A 19,280-nucleotide genomic window follows, 5' to 3' on the forward strand; every position below is an offset into this window, starting at 1 on the left:
GAACAATCATTTTAAAGAACAAAAAATATATATAAAATACAGACTGGTACGTTGGGGTTTGTTTTGTTTGTATTGCTTATGGTAGAGGTCATTTTTTCTTCAATGATGTGACTGGTTGAAGTGTGCAACACATTCTCACTGCTGCCGCATCAACAGGTTTTCTTTTATCTGAAGCTTTCTCCCTTTCTCTGTTTGACTGGACATGCCCCGCCAGTAGCGAGCAGACCTCTGAGGTGTCTTGAAGAGGCCACTTAAAAAGAACTAAAGACAAGATCTGAGACATCTGGGGGGTTCTCAACTAAATCCCCAGATACTCCCCTCACACATCTCCTCCTTACTGTACCAAGCTATTCAACGCTGATCCCCCCACCCTCCCCTCCCTCCTTTGGACACCCTGAGAGCTCTGTGCTCTGCTGTCCCTTTCTCTCTGAAGCCCTGCCTGAAGTCTACTATCTCTCTAGCTGTCTGTCTTTTGCATGACAATTATTCTCCCAAGTCCATGGCCCAGGACAATGCTTGTATAGCTGGAGTTTGATGTCTTTTAAGCTGTTGACCAGGCTCTTGTGGTCTCCCCAAGGTTCCCCTGGTCCTAGACCTACATGGGGGTGGGGGGCTGATCTCCTGGTTATACCATAGTATGACCTAATTTTTTAGGTTCTGTCAGTAACTGCAACCTGTGACCATGGACCCCCAAGAGAGCCACGATGATGATGTAAGAAAATTATATTTTTCTGTTAGACTTCTTTATTATCACATTTTCTGGTGTTTCTCCAAGCCCCCTCTGATTAATAATTAAATGACACAATCTGCAAAAGTAACATCATTATTTAACCAAATTGTTCACCAGTCAGGTATCACGTCATGTTGAGGTGATACCAGCCACCAAAAAAGATGAATCTGATTCTTGATTTCAAGCTGGATACCAAATGTACAAGAGGCATTCCAACACAGCTCGAGTATTGCACCTGCAGACACCTTGGTTCTCAGACCAGTTTTGGACCTTTAGGCCATATCAGACTGGATGCCAAGGTATTTGCCCTCAGTGAAGATCCTGGCCTGCAGACCAGAGTGAAACTTCAGCCTGGTGTTTGTTTCAGAGGACAGGAGGGGAAGGGGGAGGAGGTGGGTGTGGGGCGGAATCAAAGGGTTGAGACTTATTGTTCCAATCTGAAAAGGAGCTAATGGTCGACCATCGCAACTCGGGATCTGAAATCCACGGGGTGCCCCGGGGCCAGGTCGTACAATGGCACCCCCTCTCCCTTCCCGCAGTGTGTCTTCCTGCCGCAATCTGCGGCCAACGACTCGCGCTGGGGGAGCGCATCTGTACCAGCGCTCCGGCCATCCAGGCTTTTGAATGGCCACCGATCAAGGGTGAATGGGAGAAGTTCACCTGAATGCTGCTGGTCATTTTACGATTTAGGCCTCAGTTTTCTTCTATTTCTACTCTGGTCTCGTTTTACTTTTAAACAAGTGCAAAAAGCTTCTTCATCTATTGTAAAACAGCGTAGTCCCTGTTTCCATTTCAAAAAGCAAACGTTTCCAACAGTTAAGACGATTTGACAGACTTAAGACAAACATACTCAAACATTCAGTTGGTAAAAAGAAAGATAAGAAATAAACAAATTGTCCCCACTTCACCACAAACAAGCGTCCTCAACAAGCCAAACACTTCTGCATGTATCTTCAAGGCACCATAATAGCTACATCTTTTTCCATCTGCCATTTATATGTTGCTCCCGAGCTGTCAAAACATCCTTAAAAGCATAAATTAGCCTGGACCTTATCTGTTTGTTTTATCACAGTTATTCAGGATTACAATGTCAGTTTATTTAATTTGGTTGAAATGTTAGTGATTAAAATGAATTCAGGTCTGACTGAAGCCTCAACGACAGGGATTTTAATATCAAAGCCATCTCCTTGAAGGGGAAGAATTTAAACAAACCGAGCATTATAATTCATGCATGAGGTGAGCAAGTTTATAATGTTATAGTGACGCTATGTATTTACAGGAGCAGCGACCCGTGCCTATTTAGCAATGTAAATATGCTTTTTAAGGTGACTTAAAACTGTTGAATTATTAATATTGTCGTGAGTAATGATCTTGCATGGCGCGTAACGAGATTTAAATTCACTTGAATGTAAGAAACATAGTTTGTCTCAAGCAAAACCTGGCTCAAAGTGTACGTGAAAACACGCCTACTACTTTGGGAAGAATCAAGGTCATTCACAAATTCACCATCAGCTGTGCGCAATTGTCTGCGCCAGCCAATGGGCGAAGAGATGGGGCGATCTCCAACACCCGCAGCTGTGATTAGGAAAAGCTGTGGAGCCGGCGCAGGAGAGCGGCATTTGAGCTTGAAGGTGAGGTGAGTGGCGGTGGTGTTAAAGACAGGACTTCATGGAGTAGGCCGTAGGCGAATTGGTGGTTATGTTGCACCAAAACGGCAACTGCTCAGGCCTACGTTTTTGCACAATTTTCCCACAAAACGGACTTTTCTCGGACAGGTGCTGCTGGGTTATTCCTGGAGAGCTTCTCTTCCTCTCTCACCTCTCTGTGGTCTGTGCGTAAACTTGAAACGGATGAGCAGGTTGAGCAGTCACCTTCTTAACTTTCAACTTTGGACGCGCGCTTGTTAACAGGCTCTCGCACCGTTTGGAAGATGTCTGATAGATCGCAGAGTCCGGAGTGCCAGAGCCGGCCGTATGACTTCAGTCGGACCAACCCTTGCACCCAGATTTTGGGTCAGGAGAGTTTGGGCAGCGCTGCGTCATTCCAGTTTCCCCACGGCGTCCTGCCAGACCCGAGCCTCTTCTACAACAAAACCGCTTACAGTGGCATCACACCTGGATCCGCGCAGACATTTTTCCCTTTCCCATCCGTCGGCAGTGACTACAGGGGATCCGACCTGCAGGCTGTAGAGTTTGGGCAACCCAAGCACTGGTATCCCTTCGCTGCGCCCGAGTACACCGGCCAGGTACCCGGCGTAACAGCAGCCACCCAGCCTGTAAACCTGAGTCCCCCCATAGCTGAGACCCGGGAGCAAATCAAACTGCCCGAAATAAAGACTGAGAAAGACACCGGTGATGACTACTCAACTGAGATAAAGGTTCAACAGTACCCAACACCACCAGCCTCCGCCGCCATGTCCCATGGTGTCTTCTACTCTCCGGCCTGGAACCCGTCCTTCTGGCCCGGGATCACGCATATCACACCACCCGGCAGCAACAATCAAAATCCCTCAACATCCTCTGCATCTTCGCCTTCCATGTCCCCTTCACCCCCAAGCAACGGGCTTCCAGGGAACGCGTTTTTCAGCGTGAACGCAACCCAGGCTGCCACCGGGCCCCAGGCTCAGAACCCGGCCTCATCCACGCGGAGCAGCGGGTCCTCCAGCGGCGGCTGCAGTGACTCTGAAGAGGTAAGAACAGTCATTGAATCAGCTCTCCAATTTCAATGAAATAAACATTGTTCCTTTTGTGAGATAATCTATCCAAGGAATTATTCAAATGCCACCTTAAAGTTTTCCATCTAATGTCTTTTATTTAAAACTGTTCTGTTCTACAGGAGAATCTTTCCACCGAAGAACTGGAGCAGTTCGCAAAGGAGCTGAAACACAAACGCATTACCTTGGGTTTCACTCAAGCTGATGTTGGCCTTGCCCTGGGTAACCTTTATGGTAAGTTTAGTTCCCATATGGAGATACTCGTTTGTTGTACTATATGCTTTTTTTTTTTTTTGGTTCAGAGCTCTTAGAGAGTCATAATCAGACAGTTGCTTGGGTCTTCTGTGACCCATGATACACATGCAAATCTGAAAGCTGTCATATCATAACTGAGTCCAGAGTCAGTGTCTATCTGGGATGCTATGTCATCATGATCAACCTGGGAGCAATTCTATAAACACTGTATGGTAGTCCATGCTGGACACTTCTGGATTTGTAGGTTGGTGTGCTGATCAGCACTTAAGACCTTTACCTACATCACTAATGCATATAGTAACTGATCCGTTATGTTCTGTGGATCCAGGTTTGACAAGTGTCTCACTTAAACTCAGGAAGCTTAGAAGAAAACTCCTGAGATGTTGGTTATATCTGCACTTTCCTAACAGATTCGGACTCCCAATCCCTAGTTTATTGTCATGTGATATTTGATGTGTTGGTTTGTTTATGCAGGCAAGATGTTCAGCCAGACGACTATTTGCCGCTTTGAGGCCCTGCAGCTGAGCTTCAAGAACATGTGCAAGCTGAAACCCCTTCTTCAGAGATGGCTGAATGAGGCAGAGACCTCGGAAAACCCCCAGGATGTAAGTCTGCTACTCTGACATCTGCCAACTAGTTAACAAGACAACAGACGATCACGTTCATTGGATTGGTTGGTCTTTTCAGACTTGGCTAACTTCCTGCTGAGCAAACCTGAATCAAAGCTCGCCATTCCTGTGAAGTGTCATATGCCATCTAGTGGCCATAATTGAGCTGTTTAGTGATCACAAGAAAACTTATTTGAACCTTGACGTCCATACATGACGTACACTAAATGGATAGCCATTTGTTCAGTACTTGGCATACATGAACCCTTGCTAACATGTTTTTAATTCCACAGATGTACAAGATTGAGCGAGTATTTGTTGACACCAGAAAGAGGAAGAGGAGGACCAGTCTGGAGGGTGCCGTGCGCTCTGCTCTGGAGTCTTACTTTATCAAGTGTCCCAAGCCAAACACCCAGGAGATCACACACATCTCCGATGACCTAGGTCTGGAGAGAGATGTAAGTACGAACTGAAGTGATGCCATTTTACCTTTTTAAAAGAACGTGTGTCTAGTCGGTCTCATTTTTAAAAGACAAATGCTGTTCTTGGCAGGTAGTACGCGTCTGGTTCTGCAACCGAAGACAGAAAGGAAAGCGTCTGGCCTTGCCACTAGATGAGGAGTGCGATGGCCAGTACTACGAGCAGAGTCCTTCCCCACTGAACATGGCTCCGTCCCCCATTCCCAGTCAGGGCTACCCTGCTTCCGGCTACCCCGGTGCCCCTCCTCCCACACTCTACATGCCCCCGCTTCATCGGCCCGACGTCCTGAAGCAAGCCCTGCACCACGGACTGGTTAGTCACCTGACTGGATAAACACGTTTGGGTAGTCCAGGCCAGAACCACAGATTGCCTCCCCAAAGCCTCTTTATCCAACTCCAACTCAAGCTGAAGGCGAGCCTCTAAATCCAGTACCCAGATTGGCCGATCATGTCGGTGGATCGTGGGATAGAAACATTTAAAGTGTGGAGGCTCGTCTGCTGACTGCAGCAGTGAGATGGATGCAAAGTGGTTTCTAGCTCCTGTTTTTAGATGGTGAAACTAAATGAACTGCCATGGACAACATCCTCTTACCATGACCCTGCAACTAAACACCAACAACAGCTTGGACCGCGAAATAAAACCAAGAGGGACATTTAAACTGAATGTTAGTAAGTTATTCCATAGGCTTTCATCATTGTAGGTTTATAACGGTGCCAAAGTGGTCCAGTTGTGGAGTGAGGGTGGGGCTGTAAATGCGATCCAGGGCATATTCATCCACTTATGCTAAATCCTGGGTGGGTTTTCTGTGGTGCAGATGAGGAAAGATCTGGATTATCAAAGGAATTGCAATGTGAGGGATGCCTCTTTAAATAGAATTCATCTTCGACAGTTTGGTCAGTGTTTGTGCAATACTTCTGTGTGCCATCTGAATAGAGCAGCTACAGTATTTGTCTGTCATTGAAATGGAAAATGCAAATTCTCATTCAGGGTGCATTTTTTTTCCCCTTGATTTTGCACAAAATTGCTTTTTGTAATGTTGAATATTATATCTTTTTTTTTTTTTTTTTTAAATATGTCCAGTTTGTGTACCGAACCCAGATTCAAGGTTGTTGATTGTCATCGACATCTTTAGCAAATATTTTCGTGATCAGTGGGGGAGGGTGAGATTCAAAGTAATATCTGGAGGGAATGTGTCTAATGATTTGTTGCTCACAGGTGTCTTAGCGACTAATTCTGCCAATTGCACATTGTCAATATTTTCTCCATGTCTCAGGTGAATGGTAGTGAGATTACGTCCGACCTGACTTGGATTAATTATGCTGTCAAATTGAAGCTACAACGGCCATATTGTATTTCAATACCTCCATTTTGTTTTATTGTAAGGGATTTTTATGTTTATGAAATGTTGAATAACACTCGATACTAAAAGTCAAGTTTGGGTGCTCATTGGACCATTTCTCTGGTCTTAAGTTATTTTTTTACTCTGATGACCTCCTATGACTTAGAAATCCTTATAGGTGACCATGAATTTATTAGCAAGACCAAACTTGAAGAGTTGTCAGTAAAAAAAGTCCTTTGTCCAGAGTTACTTTAGTGTTAATGGTAAGATGACGGTGATATATGAATCATTTTACTGAGCTAAATATGTGAGTGCAATCATAACTAACCCCTCGGTAGTTTTTAATGTGACACATTTGCTCAACAGATTGTAAATTGATTAAATTCTAATTTATTGAAATGTTGGCTACACTGAGATGTTTCCAATCAAAACACCCTAAACATCTCTGCAATCTAGTTAGTAAAACTGTTGAACAGTCATGATTCAAGACATATGTACAAACTGCTCAAATATTGCTTTTTTCCAGTAAAATGTTTACACGTGTACCACCAAAAGTATTTTATATTTTGTTGTTGTGCAGCGTAGTCCAACACATCTTGATTTACAACCAGATATGGTTTAATCGTGCATTGACTGAGGAAGTGGAGATGACTGGCACCTCAGGATACTAAATCACTACCTACCATAACTGAAAATATCTGTTTTTACATAGGTTTGAGGAAATTGAGCATTCTTTAGATCAGTCGTAGTCGATGGTGTTCTCTGCAATGAAACTGACAATTTATCTCTCAAGTAAACAGTTTTTATTGACAAGGGAAGATGTATATTAAATGAACAAGTCATAGTTTAACAGACCAAACTCTATGATACATGTATATCAATACAGTGCTGTGTTTTAAAGGCCTTGACCAGTGTGTACACCAAAGATCACCCAGTATTCGTAATAAAGGTGTGCTTTAGTTAATAAAATTACATCAGACTGTCAGTGATATTTACCTTACCTTTTGTGCTATGGTATGTTGTCAGGTGCTGTTACAGTACATGTGTTTAAGCCTGTGAGTCATTGCACAGTATGGGCCTGTGCTTCTATCAGCGCCCTCAAAGTGGACTGCACTCTATGCTGTGTTGAGTTGAACTTTTTTTTCTTACTGAGTTTGGTGAGAAGATTGATACCACTCTCTGTTTATGCAAGGAAATGTGAAGCCTAGCTTAGCATAAAAACTGGAAACGGGGAATCAGCTGGCCTGGCTCTGCCTCTAAAGCAGTTACAGCTAATTAAAATGTTATATTTTGTGGCTTTGGACAGAGCCAAGCTAGCGGTTTCCCCCATGTCACTGTGCGCTAAGCTAAATTAGCCGGCTGTAGCTAATATTTATCGTCCAGACATGAGAGTAGTATCGATCTTCTCATCTAACTCTCGGCAAGCATCTAAGCATATTCCCCAAAATGCCTAAGAATGCCAAAATGCCTAGAAAGAACTATTCTTTTAACCCTAGAGAGGTCAGGTGTTTGGTATAAAGTGCTAGGGATTTAATTCATGATCATTTTTGAAGTTGTTAGTTAAAACATGTTAGTTGCGTTGGACAAGATTTCCTAAATCTCAAAGATGTAATTCAAATTCAATACCACAAATATGCAAGCTCAAGTGTTTAGAGCATTGACCCAGGCCTCCAGGTCCGAGTAAACTTTCTGCTGAGGTAATCTGTTGTACTGTGAGCAGATCTTACACAGTCTCTCCCTCCAGTCTGTGTACAGCTTCACTTTCCACTGATGCTTCCAGGTAAAATGTTCACTGTAGCGTTTCTTGTCCTCAGCAAGCTGTTGTAGATACTTTCCTAAGTCTTTCACTGATGCAAACTCATCAACATGGATGAAAGAATTCGGTGGAGCCACAGCTTTGTAATCATGTGATGGCGGTCCCAGGACGACAGGCACTGCCCCACCTTGGTAAGCATTCCTCCACAGCTTCTCTGTGATGTAATCTTTGCCGGCTGAGTTCTCAAAAGCCAAATAGAAGTAGCAGCGAGAGATTGTAGGCAAGAGGGCTCTAGAGGGGAGGGGTGTCTTTGTCCAACGACCGTAAACCCTCACAGGAACTGTGGCAATGAGCTCATGGTACACTTGGCTTCTCTTGTGATGGCTCCTGTAGTTGCTGACCACCCAACAGACCAGAAAGCTCTTATCCTGAGGGACGTCTTCCACCAGATGTCCTTCAGCCTCCTTTGGTAGCAGCTCGCCGTAGGGCACAGTGATGTCAGCATCCCTCCTGTAGGTTATGGTCATGTTGAAGACGTTTGCATACTGCTGCAAGTTTCCATTGTAAAGAGGGGCCTCGAGGGACATCCAGGCCCACCTCTGGCCCTGCGGCCGTGGAAGGTCAAGGGGCAGCTTTTGGCGGCCCTGTACCAGCTCTCTGTTGTGGAACACCACCACATCAGCTGAGGGGAACAGGGAGCGCTGGTCCACCAGTCTACAGCGAGGGATGCGGTAGAGGTCCCAGCACACGTCACCCCTCAGGCTCAATGACCTGCCAAAAGGCCAGTACCACAGCAGGATGGTCACGTTTCTACTGCTGCTCCAGTTATAGCAGGTGGAGGGATTGATGGCCGTCAGGGCCTGGAATCCTCTCAGCCATCCATTGAGGAGACAGAGCGGTAAAACACAGACAACGGAGAGGAGGAGGCCCTTCTTCATTGAGCTGAGTACAGTCTTTTTAGTGTTATCTCGCCCCTGTCATAAAAGGGAATGAAGAAGAAGGATTATGAAGGAGCGAGGAGGCTTCTATGGCTTTACCTTTTGTCTTCAGCAGATGTTAAATTACCTTTTATTACAAATCACATACACTTATCATCAGCAGGTCAGTTTACTTATAATATTTAATTTGAATGACTTTAAATAAAAAATTCCATCGGTATATTTGTTTGTCATGTATGAGCAAAACAATAAAAAGCAAAAAATCTCTATGTAGTTCTGTAAAGATGAGTCTTTAATTGATCTTACAAATCTATGTGGATTTAGAATTTAGCTCATCTTTACAATACCAAAAATGTAAAGTTAATTTCTGTCCAAAATCTACACAAACATAATTTATGTGTGTTTTTTATCACTGTGAAATAATGAGCACTACAAATTCAAGAAAGTAATTTGCATGTGAAAATATTGACAAAATTGAAAGGTAGCCTGAATGTTGAGCAACATTTATTTTTTTCAAATTCCAAATCACAATCAGTTAGGCATAAACTCTAATGTTGTACTGAACATGATATATTGTGATTAAGATTTATTTAACTACATTACATGACCAGACTCCTGAGGATGGCCAGTAGTTCTGTCACCAACCTTCACTCCCAATGAAAGATAATATTAGACAGAGGCTCTCCTGGACATCCTTTGCAGAGAGTAAGTACGATGTTTTACAAATTGTACTGGAGCTCTCTAAGCCCTCATTTAAAATCATACGAGGTCCTTTAAATTATTCCCTTTTCTACTGTATAAACAAATATTATTCACTGTATTCTTCTAACCTTTGGAATGAAAACAGTGGAGAATCAGAGCTTAATGAATACATGTTCAGGGACAACATTTAATTTAATTCAAGACTACATGAAGTTTTCATTTAAAATCTACTCAAGGTTACTGCAGGAGGCATACAATAACAATTGGTGTGCATGACTTTGAACCGATATGTAAACAGGAAAGATAAGACACCATCTGAGAGGGGGATTCTTAGGGTGTGGCAGTCATAATTATTTCCCCCAGAGCTATTGACAGATGAACCCTTTTGGACAAACCATGCATATTTTGCTCTAAATGTGTGTAGAGATCAGACCTGTCTGTACTTGACCCACAGCTCTAAATGATCAGAGAAACTGCAGAAAGAAGCACTTGGAAGGAAATCAAGTGCTAACTGTGGTGACGATGATGATTGTAATGAGGACTCACCATTGGGTACTGCAACTCAGCCTGTGACTCCCAGAATGAAGAGGACTCACCACCACCCACTCAAATCAGAGACCATGACATGTCTCTGCCCAACCATGACTCAAGAGAAACTTCTGTATGAGTCGTTTTTTCTACATGGACAAAAAGAGAGAAAGCAGTTGTGGAAGTGCTGCAGCCGAAGCCAGAAAACACACATTAAGATCCATCTATTGGCATCACTTAACAATTCATTCAGCCACCACTTATATACAAAACATTGCATGCTGTTACTTTGTAAATCCTTTCTGTAATGATAGAAAAGAATGAAATAACTGTTCAGAGGACACAAGCTGAATTATGGGCCAGCAGGAGGGGGGTTTATAGTCCAAATAAATGCAAAAACATTTCAGTTGATGACATGATGAATTTGCATTTATTAGATTAAAATTCAATCATTCATTCATAGAAAAATGTCCTTTGTGAGAAAATCCATCGCTCTCTATTCTCTGACTAGCAGTAACAGCAACACACTAGGTCCCAAGACAGCCTCTTGTCTGTCATGTCCAGTTGTGGTCAAGAAGTACCTCTTTCATGCAGCAATCCCTCAACTCCCTGTCTCCTGAGTTGACTGGTGCAGCTGCTCAGATAAGGTGTTTCTAACCTTAACTGGGAAGACAAAGCAGTCTTCGTGCTCCCTAACATCAGGCTAAATAGACTCTTCCAGTTTGTCATAATTTACTCTCTTTTTTTTTTTTTTTTTTTTTAAAGTTGCTTGCTTAACTGCTGCGCACATGTGGTTCCTCTTGGGGGAGAATATTTTGAAATGTGAAATCATAAAGATGAACAAAAAACAGGATTGTGACACAAACTACAGGGTTTCATTTTGCGTAAGACAAGGGAAAAGACTTACAAGTGAACAGTATACAAATAAGGAACTAATGATGACTCACACATGATGTGAGACACACATGGATGTGGAGCTGTTAAGAATACTACAAAAAGTTAGAAGCAATGTTTTTGTATGTTTTCATGAAAGAAAAAGGTACATAAATAAAACAACAAAAAGCATTTGTTTTTATTATTTCAACTTTTGCACAAACCTGTGGAAACATAACATAACATAAAATGTGCTATAACACATAACATAAAAATAACTCTTTGTTTCCAGTCTCATAGCTGTGGAGTTTATTTATAAGTTTGGATGGGACTTCTAAATGAGAACTTTCTTTTGGCTCTAAGACCACAGTGTTGTCTGTTTTGCAGATATTGACATTTCTGTCTAAAATCATAGAACTAGCAAGATGTAAATTCAGTTTCAGCTGTTTTTCCCCCTTTTAACGCTACCTTATAAATGATGCTGCTGCTGTTATTGAATACTGCAGGCTTATTGTAATTGGGCAGCAAGCAACAAAGCCATCAAATTGATCAGTAGTCATTCATGTGTTCTCAGGTGGTTAATACAACCCGCCGCTGCCATGTCCCACACTATCGTCATATAAGATATACATAAATAGCAGCCTGCAGCATACAACAAGCACAACCAGGTTGCTAAACCACACTGGGCAAAACAGAAGCACCACAGCTCAAACCACATCAGAAACTAGAAAATATAAAAATAGACTACCAAACTGCCATATGATAACATGAAATAAAACTGCCCAGTTTATTTCATTCTGTTTCTTTTGAGACTTAAATTTATAGTTTGGTCATTTATTATATAATGAGAACAACGGTGTACAGAGACAGCCATATGCACACGCTGTCTGTAAAATATCATCACCAGAATATTTGCCAGCAGAGGTGTGAGATTAAAACCCCTCGTGCCTCCAAACATGATTGATATTCTTAAAATCATCCTTTTTTTAAGTGAATTTCTGAACAGGATGTGGTGAAAGATTTATGTTGGCAGTGGTACTGTTGTGCTCACTGGCTGTTGTAGAGCGTTAGACGGTGCAAAGGTCATTACAACTTATTTTCACAGCTGAATGTATTTTTTCACTGATAGCAGACTGAGCTAAGCACAAACTTTCATGTCATACAGCTGATGTTTTTCTACTTCTTGCCATAGAGAGAACAGAAAAGAATATGTGAAACATTTCAGAACCACGTTAACCAGAGAAACACATGAAAAAGAAAAACCCAAGCTTTCTACACTTACCCGATCACAAGATGAGTGCTCTGTTCTCGGTTCTTGGTCACTACTGATACCATTTTTGGTTGCTGCTGGTAGGAACCTGATGGGGAGCTTGAGTTGTTTAAAAACCTAAAACGCAGCCCCTTTTTAAGGAAGCCAAGGTGTGGTTCTCTGAAAGATGATTGAATCTTATTTGAGCTCAGCATCGTGTTACATGCTCCCACCCTCTCTGTCCTTCCATATCCTCTTTGACTCTGCTTTCTAGCAAATGTGATGCTAATCTGCTACTTTATCGCTTTGGCAACACAAGAACAACTGAGCATAATCAGGAGGTGTTTGCTGCATATGTGCACTGATGGGAAAAGAGGAAGTGTTGAGCATGATCTAGAGTTAAGATGGGGGTTATACAAGAGTGATCACACACACACCAGTGAGTCATCGGCGTTGCTCTGCTGTGGATAGTAAAAAGATATTATTAATACCAAAATACAGTAATGTGGTATTTCTTGACCACACAAATCTGGAAGTGTCTCAAGTTAGTGCTATGTGTATGGTGGTTTGTTCTTGATACAAAGAGCAAGAGAGCACTGATGTGCAGTAATAATTAAATTGTAGCAAAGGCACTGAATGGGAAAATCTAAAATCTTGCACGCAGCAGTAAGCTCTGTTACAGGAAAAAAAAGCTGAGCTCACCATGAAAAGTTTGATTCGTGACAATGTGCCTTGGTGGCTTCGGCATCAGCCTTGTTAGTGTTAAGAAATGAATAAGCAGATGTATCATCAGCAGGAAGTGGCAAACCAAAATATTTTTTAAATTTGGGGGAATGTTCCAGATCATAAATGACTCCTCATGAGTTCTTTGCCCATCGAGTGAGCATCTACACAACGGAAACTTGTAATGCTGATGTTTAAAATACCATAACAATCATCACTTTTATTGAAGTTGTAATATGTACTGTATATGTTTATTCTATTAACTAAAAAAAACATTTGAACCTGGACATGCCTGTGCAGATATGACTGAAACATGAGGTCATAGTTTCTTTAGTTTACTTTAACTTCACATCTTATGAATACCTAAACAGACAACCAGGACTAAATTATCTGTGTAACAGTTTTTACTGCTTATCCTAATCCTGTATGTCAGGTCTACAGTTATGCTTACATTTATGTTAGTATACTAAAAGACCACAAGGGGGGAGTGTGCTACAGAATATCATATGTTTGTAATTTGTTGTTTGCAAGGCTGGATCACCAAATCGGCAAAGGGTCCATCAACTGTCCTGGGACCCCAGATCCATCAGAGGCCCTCAAAACCCTAGGTTCATGCAGGTATGTGGTTTGGATGTTGGTTGTATGTAATTTGACAGAGTAAGACAATATAAAGACAATACAGGTATAATAGAAATAATAGAAAAATAAAGTAAATAGGTACAATATCATCTGGTGCAGGTCCTGCATTATTACCTTATCTGTCAGGCATGGTTGTTGGTTTATTTAATTATTATCTATTTTTGAAATAGTTTATTCAATGCTTGTGTTTAGTAACAACCCTGAACTTTAATTAATACATTGCACCATCATTTGTACTTTTGACCTCATTTTCTTTGTTTTCTACTTTTACTTTTATATTATTCTATTTCATTGTATGTATATACAGTATATTCATACAATATAGGGATATACCAGGGATGTTTGAGTTCTTAGTAAGGAGTGCACCTTTCAGTGAGATCTACAGAAACAATACTATTTACGAAACAGCAAATTACTTTAATTAACCTTACCTTAATCTGTGACTTCAGTTTGTGGATTCCACAGCGCAGAGTCATAGACAATGACAGTCACGCCCTCATGATTTCCTCTCTCGTGTGTCCTTGCCTATTAGATGACACTGTCCCGTGGCATAAGCCATATCTCATACCCATCTGTCTCTTTCTGTTCTTTCTGGATCTTTATCTCACTCCTCTCAGCTTGCAACCTTGTTTCTCTTCATGTTAACTTGCTTGGGGGGTGTTTCTCCCTCCTCTCTCCAATGACAGAAACCTCAGTGAATACCTGCTACATGAGAGCATTTTCTGACAGTCATGAATGCTGATCAACAACTGAAAGTAGGCTGCGAGACGAAGACAAAACAAACACATTACACTGAGAGGAAGAAACCAAAATACAGAAACACTATTGACAAGACATACAGAGAGCGAGAGTGAGAGTGAGAGAGACAGAGAGATGAAGGCTGGTATTTTATGTCAGGTGAGATGAAGGTGAATCAAAATGTGTCCTCAGTGTGACCATTTCCCCAACTCTCAATATCTTTCTGACATGAAAAGTTTTGTTCTGGGGTTGTTTTTCATTGTTTGGCCTCTTAGTTCCAATTGAGGAAAATCTCATCACACAATTATATATTAGATAACAGTGTGATTCCAACATTGTGTCAGCAGTTTGGGGAAGGCCCCATCCTTGTTTGAACATGACATTTCCTCCACGACACATAACGAAATGGTTTTCAAAGTTTGGTGTGGAAGACACTGGCTGGCCTGCACAGAGCCCTGACCTCAACACCGTCCAACACCTCTGGGATGAACTGCAGCGCCGACTGGGAGCCAGGCCTCAACGGCCAACATCAGTGACCGACCTCATGAATGCCTGTGAGGCTGAAGGGGAGCGAATCTCTGCAGCTGGGTTCCAAAATCTTGTAAGCCCGAAATCAGAAGAGTGGAAGCTTTTTATAGCAGTTTATTAATGCCCATATCTCTAGAATAAGATGATCAACAATTACATTTATTTGTTATGTTCGGGTGTCTATATACTTGCCATATATAATACAAAGTGATTAAATTAAGCACTTGAATGAAATAAACATAGTCATGTTGTATAATCATTGTAAATTATTCTATTATTCTAGCTGCACAATGCCTTAAAACTCTAATTAGAATCAACTGTGCTTTATGGCTTTATTTTATTTGTCTTTTAGGGGATCATTGTGTAATCTGCATTTGACTTCATAAACAAACCCGAAACCATAGAAACTACACTTCACCAGCTTGTGATGTGGCAGCCAACATGGTAATAACGCACCTATACAGTAGGCCTACTGAACGGACATATTGTGGTAGAGAGAAAGAGACAAGAGAGCAAACAGAGGCAGACAGAGACAGATCCAGATTGGCTGGTCCGACTGGTAAGGCCGGAGGGGGTGTAGGCCGTCTCTCAGAGCTTGACAGGTGTGGTGAAAGACAAACAAAAAACAGAAACAGACACAGAGAAGAGAAGAGAGGGAGGAGAGGTGAAACACTGGGAAATAATACAGGTGGAGTGAAGATAAAACAGTGTTGTTGCATTCGGCGCTGACTGTGACCACCAGCGTGAGTACAGGCTTCAGTATCTTACCAGTGTGTGTGAGTGAAAGAATGAGATTACAAAATAGTCATAATTACACAGGGATGTAAACCTCACAATCACATCTCTTCTTAAGTCTCTGACTTTTGTCTTTGCATTGACAGTGACAGAAATGAACAATTTGGTGGATCCAAGAGAGAAAAAGACAGAAACAAAGATGGCAGAGGGCCCGAAGATTGAACTCTTTGTCAAGGTAAGACCTACAATAATTGTGATGTGCTGTGTTTAAAAAATCCTGCTTAAACACCGCACTACAGATGTGCGGTGTTTAAACAGTGTCTATTTGTTATTATGAAACGCAATACTACATTATTTTATGTAATAATTCCCACTGTTTTTATGTTAAAGTAACAGCAAACGTCCCTCACATAAACTTGCAGTCATTTGAACTAACTAAATCAGTAGTTTCCTATTTTAATCATAGCCTAGCTCTAAATCTCAGCTGGTGATTTCAGTATTTCTTTTAGCTACTTTGTTAATTGATTTTCTTTCATTCATGTCTGTACCTAAAACCTGATATTATCATTCTGTATGTTGCAATGCATGTCAGGGTAATACAACAGATGAGACGTACTGTCCTAGAGTCTGTTTTGTGCTGGACTGACAATGAATGGTTCATCTCACTGTAACTATCTCTTGTTATTTAGGCACAGTCTCAGTGTGAAACCAGCATGAACAGTAGAAACTGAAAAGAGGCCTGTCCAGTTTGGAAACCTGTGTCCTGCCCTTTCAAACATGCCTCTGACTCGATGATATCAGGAAAACATATGATGTAGCAGAGATACCAAACACTATTTTAGTACTGGGTTGTTTAATCTGAGTGTAAAGCTGCCTCAACCCTCCATTTGAAATTCCTCAGCTGTTGGTTTAGACTGTCAGAGCAGAGCAGGCTCGACAAGAATATCTGTGCAGGTATTCATGGTTTGACCAGAAACATTACAGCAATGATACAAGAACCAACTTACCAAACATATATACTTACGTTGTTTTAACGTGACTGTTTGCAAGCAATGAAAAGTGTATAACGTAATGTCTGTTTGTCCGTTAGGCCAGTGTTGATGCTGAGAGCGTGGGGAACTGTCCTTTCTGTCAGAGACTCTTCATGATTCTTTGGTTAAAAGGAGCCAACTTTACCCTCACCACTGTGGACATGAGGAGGTGAGTTGGTCTTGTAATTGTAATGTAATACAACAGCATGCACAGTTCAGAGAGCGCTGCATAGGGGCTGCCAGCATAGGCTGCAGCAAACCAAACAATAGGTACAATAAGGGTACAATAATAACACATATAGACAGACAACACATTCACACTTACATCATTTTTTGGGGCAATTTAGAGTTTAGAAGAAAACTGACCTTTTGAAAATCCCAGCAAGCCAGCGAGATCAAACATACCTGCTCTCCATAATCACCTCACCTTAACTTTAGACTAACAATAATGGGTAATAATAATATTCAAGAGGAATTAGGGTTTAAAACACAACAGTAAGAATAGTAGTGAGAAAGTAATAATAAAACAATAATCAATAATTTGAAACAGCAGGCTGAGCCGACAATTGTTGAAAGGATGGAGTGAGGAGGTTTTTAGAGGTAGGAAGGTGCAGTACAATCCATGCATTTGAGAGGGCAATGAAACAGTGGTGTGCATTTATAGATTATCAAAGCACTTTGTCCACACAAACTGGGAAATGTATATAAAGTAAATTAGAAGAAACTGTAAAAAGGATATTAACCTGTAAAAGTGATTGTGTTTGTTTGGTTCAAAGTGTGTAATTTTCATTATTTAACCACCCTTGTTAGGCTAAACCTTGCTTGTTGTTTGCTCTGTTGCAGGGCACCTGATGTGCTGAAGGCTTTGGCTCCAGGCTCTCAGCCACCTTTCCTCCTCTACAACGAAGAGGTCAAAACGGACACTAACAAGATTGAGGAGTTCCTGGAGGAGACCTTAGCCCCACCACAGTGAGTAGCCTGCATCCCAGAAACATTTAAAGACACAGGCTAATTGTTAAGTATATTTTCTGTCAAATATTTTCACACACACACATTTTTTATGCTACCAACAACAGGTATCCAAAATTGTGCTGTCGCTACAAAGAGTCCAACGGTGCTGGAGAAGACATCTTCCGAAATTTCTCAGCATATATAAAGAATCCCAATCCTGCATTTAATGACAGTAAGGGTGTTAGTTGGATATTTCAAAATGATTCACAGTCATTTGTGTTTTATATAAAGCCACATGATGCAGCCGGTCACACCTTTCTGTCTTTCAGGCCAAGAGAAGAAGTTTCTTTCAACTATGGTGAAGCTGAACATGTACCTAGAGACGCCTCTCCCTCATGAGCTGGACCAGAACCCAAATGCCACTAAGTCCTCACGCCTCTACCTGGATGGTGACACCCTCACCTTGGCAGACTGCAACTTGCTTCCCAAACTCAACATTGTCAAGGTGAGCAGAGTTCAGCAGTAGTCAGTGTATAAGAGAGGTGTAACGGGCCTTTAATAATAAATAAGATTGTAAATAATACAATCTTAAAACCCCTCTTCCCCCAGGTGGTGTGTAAGGAGTACCGTGACTTTGCCATCCCTGCAGAGCTGAAAGGTCTGACACATTACTTGGAAAATGCCTACAAACAAGATGAGTTTCGTTACACCTGCCCAAATGACTCAGAGATCCTCCTTGCCTACCACTCTGTGGCAAAGTACTTAAACAAATAGATCAAGAGGTAGGGACAAAGCAGTAGAGGTGAGAACAAAGAAGAATAGAATGAGAAATGCAGAGAAAATGTGACAAATTGCCTGAAAACTGTACAGGATGATGATTTGTGCTTTTATTTGTGTCAAAATGATACGAGTCTGGATAAGGAAATGTGTTTGCAATAGCATGTTCAATAATTAGCTTTCTCTAAAAAGTGCTGTTGTTTTCATGAATTGGGCTCTAATATTCTATTTCATATTGCCAACTGCTACATCAAAGTTTAAAAAGTTGTATTTGTATATACTGTTTATGTAATAGCATGCTCTGGTTGTACTGATGTGGATTTCTTATTCCTGTGAGAGCGAGAAAGCACTGTAAATCCCAGAGAATATTTATGTTATGTCTCATTGCGCATGCATGTATTGTGTTTAAGCATTTACATTATGTTGATTGCAATTTATTAATTCAAATTCGACATGAAATGTGTTCAGAACATTGCAAGTGTAAACATAAAAAAACTAAAAAGGCATAACTAGATAACTAGATAAGGCAGACTGTAAAGCTATTATTTGCTTATAAAATGTCTTTTAATAGAAATTTACACGAAGAAGTAATATTATTTCTCTTAATGGAAATGAGTTAACACCCCTTTACATCATTTTCACAGTCCGTCCTCTTAATGATTTTTTTGTACATTACTGCATGTTTCTCAGTACTCACTTTTGTTTAACTTTGACATAAATGTAATTTAAGCGCATGAAGACAGGGTGAAGACGATTAATGTAATATATATAATATTTTGATATGTTCAATATTAAAGGCTATGTGAAAAATGTTCACTGGTGTTGATTGTATGAATATTGTGTGAGCTTGCAATGATGTCTATCATTAAAGTGTAAACAATGTACATGTAAATGTCAGGAGAAAATTTATGAAGTTATACAGTATGTGGCCCGCAAGTTCATTGTTTAACACAGCCATTAAATTCATAAGTTTCAAAAAGTTGTCAT

General features: G+C 41.1%; 3 protein-coding genes across 4 annotated transcripts; 2 read left to right on the forward strand and 1 right to left on the reverse strand.

Moving 5' to 3' along the window:
- The first annotated feature begins 2,660 nt into the window (after positions 1-2,660).
- On the forward strand, positions 2,661-5,119 carry pou5f3 (POU domain, class 5, transcription factor 3). Its single transcript, XM_070924213.1, has 5 exons — positions 2,661-3,419; positions 3,566-3,677; positions 4,173-4,303; positions 4,600-4,764; positions 4,859-5,119. Exons 1-5 carry the CDS (start codon positions 2,661-2,663, stop codon positions 5,117-5,119), a joined length of 1,428 nt encoding a protein of 475 aa, XP_070780314.1.
- Positions 5,120-6,911: 1,792 nt separating this feature from the next.
- On the reverse strand, positions 6,912-12,303 carry LOC139300989 (alpha-(1,3)-fucosyltransferase 7-like). Its single transcript, XM_070924214.1, has 3 exons — positions 12,205-12,303; positions 10,068-10,198; positions 6,912-8,855 (listed from the first exon to the last, which is right to left on the reverse strand). The coding sequence occupies exons 2-3, from the start codon at positions 10,068-10,070 to the stop codon at positions 7,767-7,769; spliced, it is 1,092 nt and encodes a 363-aa protein (XP_070780315.1). The 5' UTR covers positions 10,071-10,198; positions 12,205-12,303; the 3' UTR covers positions 6,912-7,766.
- A 3,137-nt stretch (positions 12,304-15,440) lies between these two features.
- On the forward strand, positions 15,441-19,272 carry clic3 (chloride intracellular channel 3). 2 transcript variants are annotated; one of them, XM_070924156.1, is made up of 7 exons: positions 15,441-15,542; positions 15,681-15,769; positions 16,625-16,734; positions 17,409-17,534; positions 17,642-17,748; positions 17,846-18,021; positions 18,126-19,272. In XM_070924156.1, exons 2-7 carry the CDS (start codon positions 15,689-15,691, stop codon positions 18,288-18,290), a joined length of 765 nt encoding a protein of 254 aa, XP_070780257.1. In that variant the 5' UTR covers positions 15,441-15,542; positions 15,681-15,688; the 3' UTR covers positions 18,291-19,272. The 2 variants fall into 2 exon arrangements, with proteins under 2 accessions (XP_070780257.1, XP_070780258.1); XM_070924157.1 differs by lacking the exon at positions 15,441-15,542 and adding an exon at positions 15,557-15,575.
- Positions 19,273-19,280: the final 8 nt, after the last annotated feature.

This window comes from Enoplosus armatus, chromosome 18 (genome assembly GCF_043641665.1).
Source record: "Enoplosus armatus isolate fEnoArm2 chromosome 18, fEnoArm2.hap1, whole genome shotgun sequence".
Taxonomy (NCBI): Eukaryota; Metazoa; Chordata; class Actinopteri; order Centrarchiformes; family Enoplosidae; genus Enoplosus; species Enoplosus armatus.

Excerpts from the sequence above, each read along its gene's own strand:
- pou5f3 (XM_070924213.1), top strand. The coding sequence starts at position 2,661 with ATGTCTGATAGATCGCAGAGTCCGGAGTGCCAGAGCCGGCCGTATGAC. Across the intron at positions 3,420-3,565 it reads GCTGCAGTGACTCTGAAGAG|GAGAATCTTTCCACCGAAGA; the intron begins GTAAGAACAGTC and ends TCTGTTCTACAG. Across the intron at positions 4,304-4,599 it reads CCTCGGAAAACCCCCAGGAT|ATGTACAAGATTGAGCGAGT; the intron begins GTAAGTCTGCTA and ends TTAATTCCACAG.
- clic3 (XM_070924156.1), top strand. The coding sequence starts at position 15,689 with ATGAACAATTTGGTGGATCCAAGAGAGAAAAAGACAGAAACAAAGATG. Across the intron at positions 16,735-17,408 it reads ACCACTGTGGACATGAGGAG|GGCACCTGATGTGCTGAAGG; the intron begins GTGAGTTGGTCT and ends GCTCTGTTGCAG. Across the intron at positions 17,535-17,641 it reads GAGACCTTAGCCCCACCACA|GTATCCAAAATTGTGCTGTC; the intron begins GTGAGTAGCCTG and ends TACCAACAACAG.